The following is a 13253-nucleotide window of genomic DNA, read 5'->3' on the forward strand; positions in this document are numbered from 1 at the left end:
ATTTATTTATTAAGAAACTCAATTTCAAATTAGTATCAATTAAAAACTTCTTTAAAACTCAATATTATATTTGATTTTCCTAAAATACCCCTCCTTAATTAAAAATAAGATTTAATCATTTTAATTATCAAAAGAGCCGGATCACAGATCACAATTACCTGCGGATCAAATATCACGCCAAAACCACTTTCGATCTTCGCAAGAATCATAATGGAAACAAGAAGGAAAATTCGTTCTCCAATTAATACAGAGTGAAGTTTCAACGCCTCTTTTATGAGGAGGGCCTTCAATTTAGGTTTTACTGATTTTTCTTATTTTGATTTTCTTTACCATAGAGAAGCAATTGAGCTCGAAGAGAGCAACAAGGTAGAGAATCAATTGAGCAGGCAGAGGGGCAACAAGTCCAAATTCGACCAGAATCAAATAAAGGTTCCATATGATTTATATTTGCTGAGATGATGACCGATGATGACCAAATATCTACTGATGAAATTGTTTGCGACTATACATCTGCAGTGGAGGGGGTTTACTATCTGAAATTTGAATACTCAGCATCCAAAGGATTCTTTTTTTTTCCTTCAAGAATAGATGCATTTTCCCATGTCAAACATCTCAAGGTTTTCAACACATGTTTCAGTGAGAAATATTGAAGAATGAGCATCAAAATCCTCTAACTTTGATTGCGCCCCAATCTTAGGTTCATAAAGTTGGAAGGCATGATCATCACATAAAGTGTGGAACAAGACATAACCATTACTCGTATCTTGCACAACCCTAATGCAAGAAGTTATTCCTCTTGTGCACTGTTTTATTGCAAGAGGGAGTAAGGGTAGTTTTGTCTTTTTTATAGCAGTTAGTAGTGGCCATAAGCTCGTTATGTATATCTTCTATAGTAGTAGTAGAATGCAGGATTTATAAAGCTAAAACCTTTTTAGGTTTTCATAAAGCTAAAAGATATTAACTCCATTGTGCAATGATGCATATGGGTTTTCACATCTGGACTTAATAGAGGTTCACTGGTCCATGTGAGAAAAAAAATGACAAAACTGTTCCTGTGGCAGAAACAAATACAATAATGAATTACCAACACAAGTACTGAATTAGTCCCTGTGGCAGAGCAAGATCACAAAAATTTGGTCCAAAAATTATTAAAGTACTAAAAGCTTTTTTAATCATTCCAAAAATATAAATTAAAGCATCAAATTATCCATAAAGAAAGCATTAAAGCACTATAGTCTTCTTAAACTAGCAACACACAAATCATGATCTTTTATGTTCTTTCTTCTTGCTAGTCGATGCATCATCAAAACCTTCATGTGCGGGATTTTTGCAAGTCTGTTGCTGGTGTCCATACATACCACAACGATGACATCTATGTCTTTTCTTGGTGGGCTCATCAGGTGGTTTAATTCTATTCTTTTTGGGTCGTCCAGGCGGTCGTTTTATAATTGGTGGGTATATCTTCTCATTCGTCTCTATATGCACCCATTGATCCTTTCCGGGCATCGGAGCAACTTCTAAAGCATATGCTTCTCGAAATTTACCGACTGTGTAATATGTATCAACATATGTTTCCCAATTAGGCTCCCTTTTGAAAGCAATAAAAGCAGCAGCATGCACACACGGAAGGCCTGTGACCTGCCATCTTCGACAATTACATTTTTTCTCATCTAGTATAACCTCCCAACGTTTTCCCTTGTATTTCACTTCTGCTCGATTCTCACTGCTTCTACAAACTTCAAACTCACCTAAGTTCTACATGATAAAATGAAACAAAATAAATATTATTAGGAAATGTTACCATTCTTTACAATCTTAAATAAAACAAAAATAAACAATACATGAAAGTCATTGAGCTTGCCTTAGAGGTGTGCTGCAGATAGTCCTTTGCTTTTGAAACTAAATTTCCTGTCCATTTTCTCACAATCCTCCTTTTCTTTTCAAACCGTTTCATGAGCTTTTCTCTAATTGCATCAAGGAGATCAAGTACCGGTTTATAACGTATGTCACCTACCCAAGAGTTAAACGTTTCTGAAATATTGTTGGTAATGTAATCACACTTCACAAATGTGCCAAACTTGCTTCTACTCCATATCTTATTATGGTTCTCATTCAAATATAAAATTGCATCTTCACTTTTACTAGCAATTTCGTTTAACAATCTATCATGCTTGCTAACAGAGTAGGTCCTTGCAGCACCCCATAGCTTGGTCATGAAATAGTCACCTCGAAAATGCTTCTTGAAGTTGTTATATAAATGTCTTATGCATTCTCTATGCTCAGCACTAGGATAAACTTGTGTAATAGCTGCTCCCAACCCTTTTTGCATGTCAGAGGAGATAACAAGACCGTCAGGTGTACCGATTGCTTTTTGTAGTAACTTGAGAAACCAAGTCCATGATTTAGTATTCTCTGACTCAAGAGCACTGTATGCTACTGGAAACATGTGACAGTTACCGTCAATACCTGTGGCAGCAGCAAGGACTCCAATCCCAATGTAAGGTCGACATCCAGCAAGAAACCCTTTGGAGCATGCTGTTAGTGATATAAAAAAGCGTTGGAAATGTTTCTTGTCACCAATTGTCTGCAAATCGATCTCCACGACACTTCCGAGGTTTCTCTTTTCAAGCTCTTGTTTGAAATCATATACATTTATGTAAGAGTCATCCCAATTGCCATACATATCCTTATAAGCTTGTTCTCTTCCCCTAAAGACTCTCATATATGGCACATTAACATTGTAGGTTTGCATTAGCCAAGTTTGTAGGTTGGCAGGAGAGACATCACCATCAGATTTTAACTTGTCCGTTACAACATCACTAATCCATCCTTGAGTTGCATGTTTGTTACCACACTTGTTGCTTCGAGTACAAGAATGAGTTTCTACAAATTTCTTAATCTACACAACACATAAAAACATATAATTACATTAACCAAATAATCGTGTCAACACATGTATTTTTAAATTGCATACTTACTTCAAAAGTAACCCCATCTTGCGTAACAGAAGCATGAATTCTCCACTCACACTTTTTATCTTCACAACATGTCGTAAGTCGTGTCAAATCACTTTTCTCAATGACATACTCAAATTCCTTGATTATTGCATAATGGTTTAATGCTCTTCTAAAAGCAATCACATTGGGAAATTTAGAATTCAGTTTAAAAATTGGACTGCTTCTACTCTGTGCATCAGTTTCACAATCATAATTTAAAAGCTCATATTCGTTATCAGAGCTATGACGACTATGATAACTTTCTTCACTTGGACAATTTGATTCTGAATCATTTTCGTCATCATATTCATCAATAACCTCATCTTGAATACTAAAAGGATTATATGTTTGTTGTTTAATTTTTTCAGTCGTCGCATAAATTGTGACTTCTTTTTCCTCCTTATACATGCTTAGCATCACCATGAAGTTCTCATCAGAATCAAGTTCAATGAAACATTGTTTTTTAGCATTCTTGTCTACAAAGTTTATCGACAATACAATATCACTGTCTGATGGATAATGTTTTCTCACCTCTTTAACTAGTTGAGTCCGGTTGTATGAGCAAGTGTCTATATAGAGAGACTTTCTAAAGCCAAAACAGTATACTTGCCTACATGAGTTCCTGGCTAATCGAAAGTAGCCTCCATATTTCAGATTAAACTTGTATTTGGATATTACTTGTCTGAGAAGAACAGTGAAAAAATCAATTACTAAAATTGAAAAGTAATGTAATGAATCAATTATCTAGTTGGTAAAAACGTACTCAATGATCGGTGAGTGTTCACTGATCTCCCATCTCAGTGTATCAATTTCATCATCCATCGCAGGTAGTCGGATACAACAATCAGTTTACCTGCGATTCTAAGAGGTATAGGAGAAGATAATCGAAATCAAATGCAGAACCACAATTATTAGAATGCAAAAACTAATCAATCGTTTAATTAAACCTAATCGAGAGAAGATGGTTACCCTTTGTGATAAGAAAAGCAACTGCCTTGCCTTTATCGACTATAGATGTTCGCGCTAAAGAAGGAATGCAATCACATCTAACTAAATCGTATTATTCCTGATCAGAATGATTTAATTTCTCTTTAATTTAAGAAAGGGTATTCTGGTCTCATCACATATAAATATGAATTCAGATAAGTTTTTTAATATTAAAATGAGTTTCTTAATAAATAAATATGATTTTGGATATATACATACTTCTTATTGTTTTGGAATGATGTATACGTAATTTTGAAGTTTGTAAGGATATATACGTAATTATCTAAGTTTTGGAAGGACATGGCTGGAATTTTCCCAATTAAATAATCATTCAAGTAGCATACGTTGAATAGTTTGAGAATTTTAAATGAATATTATTAAGGACAGATAGAAATAGAAAATAGATTATCATTCTTAAACACTAATATCAAGTGTTAAATCAAAATCATAATAGAAAACACAACACAAACATTTAAACCCAAGAGCAAATCTGCATGGCAAAAAAAGAAATTAAAATAAGTTTACCTCTAAACTTAGAGAGCCATGACTACTTCATTCTTCATGAGTATACCTCTAATTATGAAGCTTCATGAGAGAGAGAGAGATGTTGGCAAAAAAAAATGAGAAAAAATGAAAGAGTTTATGGGTTTGAGCTCTTGTTTTTGCTTTTATCAAATCCCAAAATACTTTCACTAAGTCATACAAAAAGAATAGTTTAAATTTGAAAAGACTTTGTTCAAACATTTATCAAATTTCAAACATTATTAAAAAAAAATCATATTAAAATTACGATTGATGTGATATAACCAATTTTTTCAACTCTTTATATATGAATTGCAAACGCTTCAACTACATGAAATATTTTTGTGTAAAAATATTATTGTTATTTGAATCGTAAACTCATGAACTACATGAAAGCTTTTTGAATTAAAATAAAATGAAAAATCATATTATGATTACCATTGATACGACATAATCCATTTTTTCTACTCTTCATATTTAAATCGTAAACGTTTAAACTGCATAAAAAGTTTTTGAATCACAATACAATGATACATTCAACTACATAAAGGTTTTCATGAGAAAATAGTACTAATATAGGTACACATATAATAAGAGAATGCCAAAAAATATTAGAATTTATAAATATTATAAATGCTATTAATTAAGAAATACAAAAGATCTATATTTCAAATCAATATGATTTGAAAAAACAAATTATCTATAACCATATAGATAGATTATAAAGATAAAGATATACTCCATAACTTCAACTCTATTGTATATGTTATTTAAAGGTAAAAATCAATGCAGTTATTCACTTGCGTGTTTAACCATACATGGATTTCTTTTATAAAATTTAACCATAATAACTTTGTAAAGCGTTTACAAAAACAACGCGTATACTTCTTAATGCCATAAAATTAATTTACCACTAAAGAAAGAAAACAGATCAACAAAGTTACCTATTAGCTCGGTATGGATGGTTACCGGATAAACCAGTAAAATTACAAAATTTTAGGAAAAAAAAATGTGTGAATCGTTACCGGATAAACCAGAAAAATTACAAAATTTTAGAATCAAATAATATCAATAATAATAATAATAATAATAATAATAATAATAATAATATAAAAAAAATATGTGGATGGTTACCGATTAACCCCAAAAAGAAATGAAAATTGCAACGGTTTTTTCATATAATTAGCCAATCATTCAATTACAATTAATTGGTCTTACAAAAACTAACATAATAAAAAAATTATGCAAACCACAAGTGAGATTGTAATAGGAACACATTTTCCTCTACTTTTAAAAGATAAAATTTAATGAATTTTGTAAAACTATATACATTTGTCATTAAAAACCACAAAGTAAAATCATTTCTATTCCATCGGTTAGAAAACAAATAATTAATTTTCATAGTTTTCTCTAATTTTGCTAATCGGGATCCACAAAATGAATGTGGAGAAGAGATATAGTGTTGGATCCATAAAACATTTTCACATGCCCAATTGCCCATTTGCCAAATGAAACTGATAAATAAATAAATAAGAAAAAAAAAAAAACATATATATTTCACATAATATCACACAAATGGAAGCGAATCCAAATTTCCAAAAATAGCAAACGAACATCGAACCTAAATACATTTTAAAAATAAATTGTATTACTCAAATGCTCATCCATGATGTCTTCTTGCTCACTTCCCTCCTCGGAACCTTCCTCCAAGTCCTCTTTCTTTTCCTCGTTATTTCCTAAAATAAAAAATATACATATAAAAAAGTGAGTTGTTAAAAAGGACCCATTAAGTTGTACAGTTTTACAAAATCTACCCTCGTTTTCTGATTCTTGAAGAAACGTTACTTTGTTACAAAGTCACTTACATCTTGAACAGATATGAGATTAGAAAGTTGATGGTTTTGCACAAAATTTTCTGATTCTACCTGAAACACTAAGGTGCTGTTTGATTTTCTGAAGCAAAAATTCATGAAGTCTGCGGACCACCTCTGCAACCCTCTGCAGTAGAAGAGGTGGACCAAACAGCTGCAGACTATAATAAGAAGTTTGTTTGTTTTTTTAACATCTGCATACTGCTGCAGATATTAAAAAATTAAAATAAACTAATTTTATAAACCGAAAATAGCTTTTTAATACGTAAAATTTAATAATGTATAACATTTCGGTAAAAATTAATGATATTTCAGTAAAAAAGAATGATATTTCAACAAAAAATAAAGATATTTTAGTAAAAAATAATGATATTTCTTCAAGAAATTATCATTATTGAATATAAAAAAATGAAAAATAAATTCAATAAGAATAAACGAAAAAAAAAACGGAAAAAAAAATGTGAAATAAAATTTTAATAACATATAATCAAAATTTCAGCAATAAAAAAAGAAGAAGAATAGGTTAGAAGAGGTTAGAAGAGGCAGTACAAGTGCTGCGCCAAACAGAGCATGCGCAGAGGTTTTTGACTCAAAAGACTTCTAAAAAACAAACAGCTGCGAGATGAAAAGTGTTGCGCGTGTGCTGCGCCGCGCAGCAGTAAGAGGTTTGAAGAGGTTTTTTCCAAAAAAACAAACAGCACCTAACTGGCTGCAGTCTGATAGAATAATGCCAAAAATCGATAAGCTTTGTCTCCTTGTTGTAATTAAGTAACACAATTCTCTGATTAATTGCAATTTGTGGTTAGTACAAAAGGAGGCATGCATAGGCGTGGCAATAACAAAATTGAACATAACCATTGGTGCTACTGTTACAGATTTAACATCTAGGTTCAATTGATCATTGAAGCACAAACACATACACAATTGGCCTTTGTAATTCTTCAAACTCACATAATCCTTCAAACTGCTCGGTGTTTCATTCAAAATCAGTTCTTGTTTCATATTCACAGGTAAAAATAAAGACGAATGCAAACAGAAGGAAGAAACTACTTTCAAATCAAATGTTTCTATTTTACAGCTCTTTTATGAGTTTGTTATGCATCAATTGATAAATTCAGATAACCAGAAAAATAATCTAACAGATACCAGGGAAAACAAGGAAGATTGACAGCAGCACAAAAAAAATCGAAAAAGAGACGAATGAAAGCAGACAGCCGGAAATGAAAGACGAATGCGGACAGCAGGAACAGGCATGAACCTTGGCTGTGGGGTCGAAGGTCTACGGTGTTGCTATGGGCTGCGACGATCTCCGGCTGGTGGGGAGGAGATGGCTCACGGCGGCGAGCAGGGAGGGTTAGCTTGAGGAGGCAACGACAGGAGCACTGGAGCAGCAACGATCGATAGAATGAGGCGTATGTGATATGTGTTGTTGTATAAGGTTTATTAGGTCATGGGGTATATTGGTCAATTCGAGTTTTTGAAATATGAACAATTGATTGAATTCATGAATCGAAACAAACATACCTCAATTATATTAGATGACAGAGCGGCGGCCGCCGTGAGAGGTTTTAGAAGGGTTTACGCAGCGACGATAAATAAGAGACTCGACTTGATTTGCTAAAAATTATGTCTTTGTGGAAAAATGTTTACACTAGTACAAAGCTCTAAAGTTTTTATTTTGTTGTTTGTTTGATGATTCATTTTAATTAAATGATGGATTTACCCTTGATAATATGATTTTCCTTTTTTTTTCTTAATTGTTTTTCTGGTTTTCAGATTAAAAAAACTAAAAAATAAAAATCTCTCTCTCTCTCTCTCTCTCTCTCTCTCTCCAAAATTCTAAAGTTCTTCAAAAAAAAAATACATATATACAAAACAAACAAACTCATAAATCTGAAACATTTATGGAACTAAATAAACCAAAAATCCTAAAATCGAATGTGAAGAACCAAAAAAACCCAGAAAATGAATATGAAATCATATGTTCTTCAAAATTATTTCTAGAACTATAAAATAGAAAACAAATGTGTAATTGATTTGTGTGTGGGATCGATCAAGAAACATCACCAATCAAGAAACATCACTCATTTAACAGGATCCATTAGATAGCATTTGGTTTCTCCCTTGAAATATGATTGTAAGAAAGATCAGTAACCTGAATAGAAAAACCAATCGGCTTCAACCCACCATTAAAATCGATTTACAGCCAATTCGAGCTCATTGTAAAGGTGGAAGCATTGGAAAAAACAACAATGAGATATCAGCTATACAAAGAACTCGAACTCTAAACCAAATCAACCCTAATCCCACCAATTTCAGCCAAATCAATGGCAGTGGCTAATATACTACCGTCGGACACAACCAAACACCACTTACCATCTTCTCCACCCTTATCCCTCCATCACAACCTACAACCCATCATCTTCTCCACCAGTGGATTTGTTCGTCACCAGATCTAGGTTTGCTTGAGTTTGTAGAGGCGGTGGTGGCTTCGTCTATCTCCAACGATGACATCCATGAAATCCTAGTCGCCATGAACATCTCAGATCTGTGTTCGAGGGAGTAGCAGATGAAGAAGAAAGTAGATGAAGAAGCACAGTTCCTCGGTGAATTTGAGTCAGATACACGAGGGATTTGAATCAAATGTCGCTATGAATATCTCCAACTTGATGAATGAATGTGATGGTGGCGGAATGGGGAGATGCCAAAGTTCAGATGCAAGAGGGATGAGAGGAAAATATTCATGGTTTGAGGCTAAATTTCTTTTGATTTTCATACACACACTAAAACCAAAGAAGATTAATGGTGTTAAAGTTTTAGAAGTGGGAGGCAGACGACGACTTGATATATATATATATATATATATATATATATATATATATATATATATATATATATATATATAGAGAGAGAGAGAGAGAGAGAGAGAGAGAGAGAGAGAAAAGGAGAAAGAGAGAGATTTATTTTTATTTTTATTTTCTTGTTTTTTAATCTAAAAATCATGAGAGAAAGAGAGTGTGTGTGTGAGTGAGAGAGAGATTTTTTTGGTTTTTTTTAATCTTAAAAATCAGGAGAGATAGATAGATTTATTTTTATTTTATTTTCTTGATTTTTTTTTAAATATAAAAGTCAGAAAAACAAATAAGAAAAAAGATAAATCATACTAACAAGTGCAAATCGGACATTTTGAAAAAAATTAAAATAGATTGGACCAAAGCCGCAACAAAATAAAAATTTTGGAACACTGGTACTAATCAAAATATTTTTTTGACCAAAATGACAATTTTCGATAAACTATAGCGACGAGCATGTAAGATGTATCTCTTCTAAGTATAAAGATAATACTTGTACATTACCCCCTTACACAATCACTTTATAAGACTTTTACCCCTTATATTTTCATTAAACGATTAAAACACGCCGTATTCCCTATTAAATGGTCGTTTCTTCACCTATTAACCATTTAATTAGGATGTTTGGTAAGTTTATAATGAGTCTTTGAACGATTAATCACACTTTTAGCGATTCAACGTTCACCCTATCTTTGAATCATCCGTATTGTAAAAAAATAATAATAAATAAATAATGAGTGTTGCTTTCGCCTATTTTCTCTCTCATGTCTAATGCTTCTCCGATTGTCTCGTGCTTCCTTCTCCTCTACACATTGGCTGCATGCAACATTCCTTGCCACCATCGCTAGCTTTCATGTCACTTCCTTCTTTCTATAACGTTGTCGTAGTCGACCAAGACAACAAGTTTGTTTTTTTCTTAAAAATGTTAGAAATTGTTTTTTTTTTCTTTTGAAACAATAAATGTGTTTCTTATATGTGTTGATTGATGTATGTATTTGAGAGGCTGTGAGTTTGCCGGTGGAGTGTTACGGAATCCATTTAGCCAAATCGTTGTTACACAACTGAGTTAGCTACTCAACATGACATTGGATATCCCTCATATATCATAAACACATCGTAGTTTTAAAGATGTTTTAAATCTTTTGAGATGTTCTGATATAATTTTACCAATGTTAACTATTTTATAAAGTATAATGGCATTCTCAAGCTGAACGTTACTTATAAATATACAACTATTGTTTACCCACTGACCGTAGCGTCTTTCATGTAATTCAAGGTTATGGGGGAGGGATCTCATCTAGCAATTAAGTCCCGTTGTGAACCACATCATACCTTCTCCTAGCAAACCCTAATGTGCCTTGAGATTGAATTTGGGTTGGTTATTGGAGAGTACTTACCATGTCATCATCCAAAACCATTAAGCCTTCTGATTATTGTTCTTATAACTATACCATATTAATGTTTAATTAATACCCTTTATAAATGGTTAAGTATTGTTTATATTTTTATGATGTCAAATACTAAACGGATTAATAATGTTGTATTAAACAAATATGATGATGACATAACTATAAAATTCAACCTCTTGTTAACTTTAAAGTATGTATGTATGTATGAAAAGAAAAGAATGGAATAGAACCATAGAAGGGCGATTTAAGTTGGACAGAATAAAAAATCTATTGTTGTTTTATAATTTTATCCCGAAACTAAAATGTGCAACATTTTCCAATCTTTAAGGACCAATCTGCAACCATACCCCAAAATTTCCGCCAAAAGGATATTCTTTCTCGCAGAGCCTCTTCCTCCCTTTCGTATCCTCTTCTTCTCCAGAAGCGACGGAGACGATTTCTTCTGTGATGCCGCAGTCTATCGTTACCACCAATCACCACCGTCCTCCTCCGCTGACTACCAACACAACATGCTGCTCTTTGTCGAGCTTCGTACCATCGTTACCGAGATCGATTCGATTTCCAGCGGCGAAATTTGGTTATACGTTGACGTTTTCGCCATACGGGAGTACAACTAGCAGTAGAAATAAGGTGGTTATATGTATGGCGAAGGAGAGGAGGGTGAAAATGGTGGCGAAGCAGATACAGAGAGAGCTATCTGATATGTTGCTGACCGACCAGGTTTTACAGTACGCTATTCTCCCCGAAGCTGCCCTCGGTGCTGACCGGTATCTGTCATCTCTTACTACCATCAGTGATGTTGAAGTCTCATCGGATTTACAGGTAACATTATAGGTGATGATACTTTTGAGGTCTAATTGCCTAATTTTACCTTCGTGATTGATATGTTTCGAACAAGGAATGTGATAACTATGTTACTTGTTAAACCTTATGTACCAAGAATTGAGGTTTATGTGTCACTCTCTAGGGAAAATTTTCAAATTAAAGCAGTAAATATAAATCTGAAAGGTATAGAATTGACGTTAAGAGTCAATAAGTGAGGCTTTTTATTTTGCAAATTTATATGTTGACTATGAACCAACCCTAGCGGTTTGATCTTGGATTTTTATTTAGTATTCTTGTTTTTCTCCAAATCCTTCGCATGTCATTGAGTTAATTGCTGTTCTTGGTATCTCATTTTCAGTTCACTAACTTTAAGCTACATTGGTGTTATTAAATGACAACATTATGTTTATGAATTGTTGTATGTCTGCCACTGCTGAATGGTTATTCTTGTTACCAATGGCCTAACTGTAGCTCGAGTTTTCTGAACTACTTATTCTGTTGACCAAGATCATAAAGAGTCTTACTTTTGCTGCTCATTCTTGAGATCAATCAAGCTAATATACAATACATGCTTCTTAAGATTTGTTTACTTCTTTTCCTTGATGAATATGATTGTCTTCTTTTTGTAAAAACCTTTGTTATTTGTGACTTGTGAGTTGTTTTAATTTAACAGGCTTTGTTAGTTTTTTAGTATTCACGGTTTATGTGTTGATGGATTTAGCATATAATGTTGGGTTTAATGATTATGGTTATTCTCTCTTATAGGTGGTTAAGGTATATGTATCTGTTTTTGGTGATGAAAGAGGAAAAGAGGTTGCCCTTTCTGGGTTGAAGTCAAAAGCAAAATACGTACGTGGTCAATTGGGTAAGCGTATGAAATTACGACTTACCCCTGAGATACGTTTTATTGAAGATGAATCTATAGAGAGAGGAAGCAGGGTAAGAAATATGTATATATATATATATATATATATATATATATATATATATATATATATGTAATTATGTATGTATAATTAATAATTCTAACTGATTTGTATTTTTAGGTGATTGCTATATTAGATAAGATAAAGGGTGAGAAGAAGACCACACAGGATCCAACGGTTGACCAAGATGAGTCAACCGATCCAAATTATGACAATGAAGAATGGGAGGATGATGATGATGATGACATCATCTATGTGAAGTAGTTTTTGCTAGTTGCTTTAGATTAAAGCTTGTTTGACTTTATGCATGCTTCTTTTCCCCAAGGTTAGATCTCATCATTTCAATATGTTTAGGTCAAAATATGGAAAAGCACTTTTTTTTTTTTTTTTCTGTAGTGATTAACCAATATACTTTTTCTGACCATTTAATATGGTATTTGTAGATAATTTAAGTTTGGATGTCTTTTTAAGGAAGCTCATGGATTAAGGAGCCACTGCATTGCATTGGTATGTAAATAACTTTTGAGAAAGAAGAAGGGGGGGAGGGTAGCAAAGATGGTTTGTGTTTTATTTTCATATAATACGTTGTGACTGATTTAATTTTCCCCCAATGTTAGTTAGGGTTGAATGTTTGTTTATGCAACAAGGGTTCATCTTTTTTCAGTTATGCAACAAAGTTGTTTTTCGGAACAAATATGCAAATCATTTAACCCAGTTGCAACTCCAATTACGTTGTCGCATATTTTGGCTCTAATTTGAAAAACGGTTGTATATTGTCTTCATTGAATGCTAGTGCCACGTCATGAGGTAAGAAGCACCATATTATATTACAATGTTACATATATTTCGTCTAAAACATCATTTT

General features: G+C 32.9%; 2 protein-coding genes across 3 annotated transcripts; one reads left to right on the top strand and one right to left on the bottom strand.

Moving 5' to 3' along the window:
- Window positions 1-1260: 1260 nt before the first annotated feature.
- On the bottom strand, window positions 1261-3818 carry LOC145039856 (uncharacterized). Its single transcript, XM_078987862.1, has 4 exons — window positions 3760-3818; window positions 2979-3678; window positions 1862-2899; window positions 1261-1755 (listed from the first exon to the last, which is right to left on the bottom strand). Exons 1-4 carry the CDS (start codon window positions 3816-3818, stop codon window positions 1261-1263), a joined length of 2292 nt encoding a protein of 763 aa, XP_078843988.1.
- Window positions 3819-10989: 7171 nt separating this feature from the next.
- On the top strand, window positions 10990-13115 carry LOC145042318 (ribosome-binding factor A family protein). 2 transcript variants are annotated; one of them, XM_078990707.1, is made up of 4 exons: window positions 10990-11459; window positions 12228-12401; window positions 12509-12713; window positions 12832-13115. In XM_078990707.1, exons 1-3 carry the CDS (start codon window positions 11085-11087, stop codon window positions 12650-12652), a joined length of 693 nt encoding a protein of 230 aa, XP_078846833.1. In that variant the 5' UTR covers window positions 10990-11084; the 3' UTR covers window positions 12653-12713; window positions 12832-13115. The 2 variants fall into 2 exon arrangements, with proteins under 2 accessions (XP_078846833.1, XP_078846835.1); XM_078990709.1 differs by having other exon boundaries at window positions 12860-13115.
- Window positions 13116-13253: the final 138 nt, after the last annotated feature.

This window comes from Lactuca saligna, chromosome 4, assembly GCF_052625555.1.
Source record: "Lactuca saligna cultivar CGN05327 chromosome 4, ASM5262555v1, whole genome shotgun sequence".
In the NCBI taxonomy this organism is placed as follows: Eukaryota; Viridiplantae; Streptophyta; class Magnoliopsida; order Asterales; family Asteraceae; genus Lactuca; species Lactuca saligna.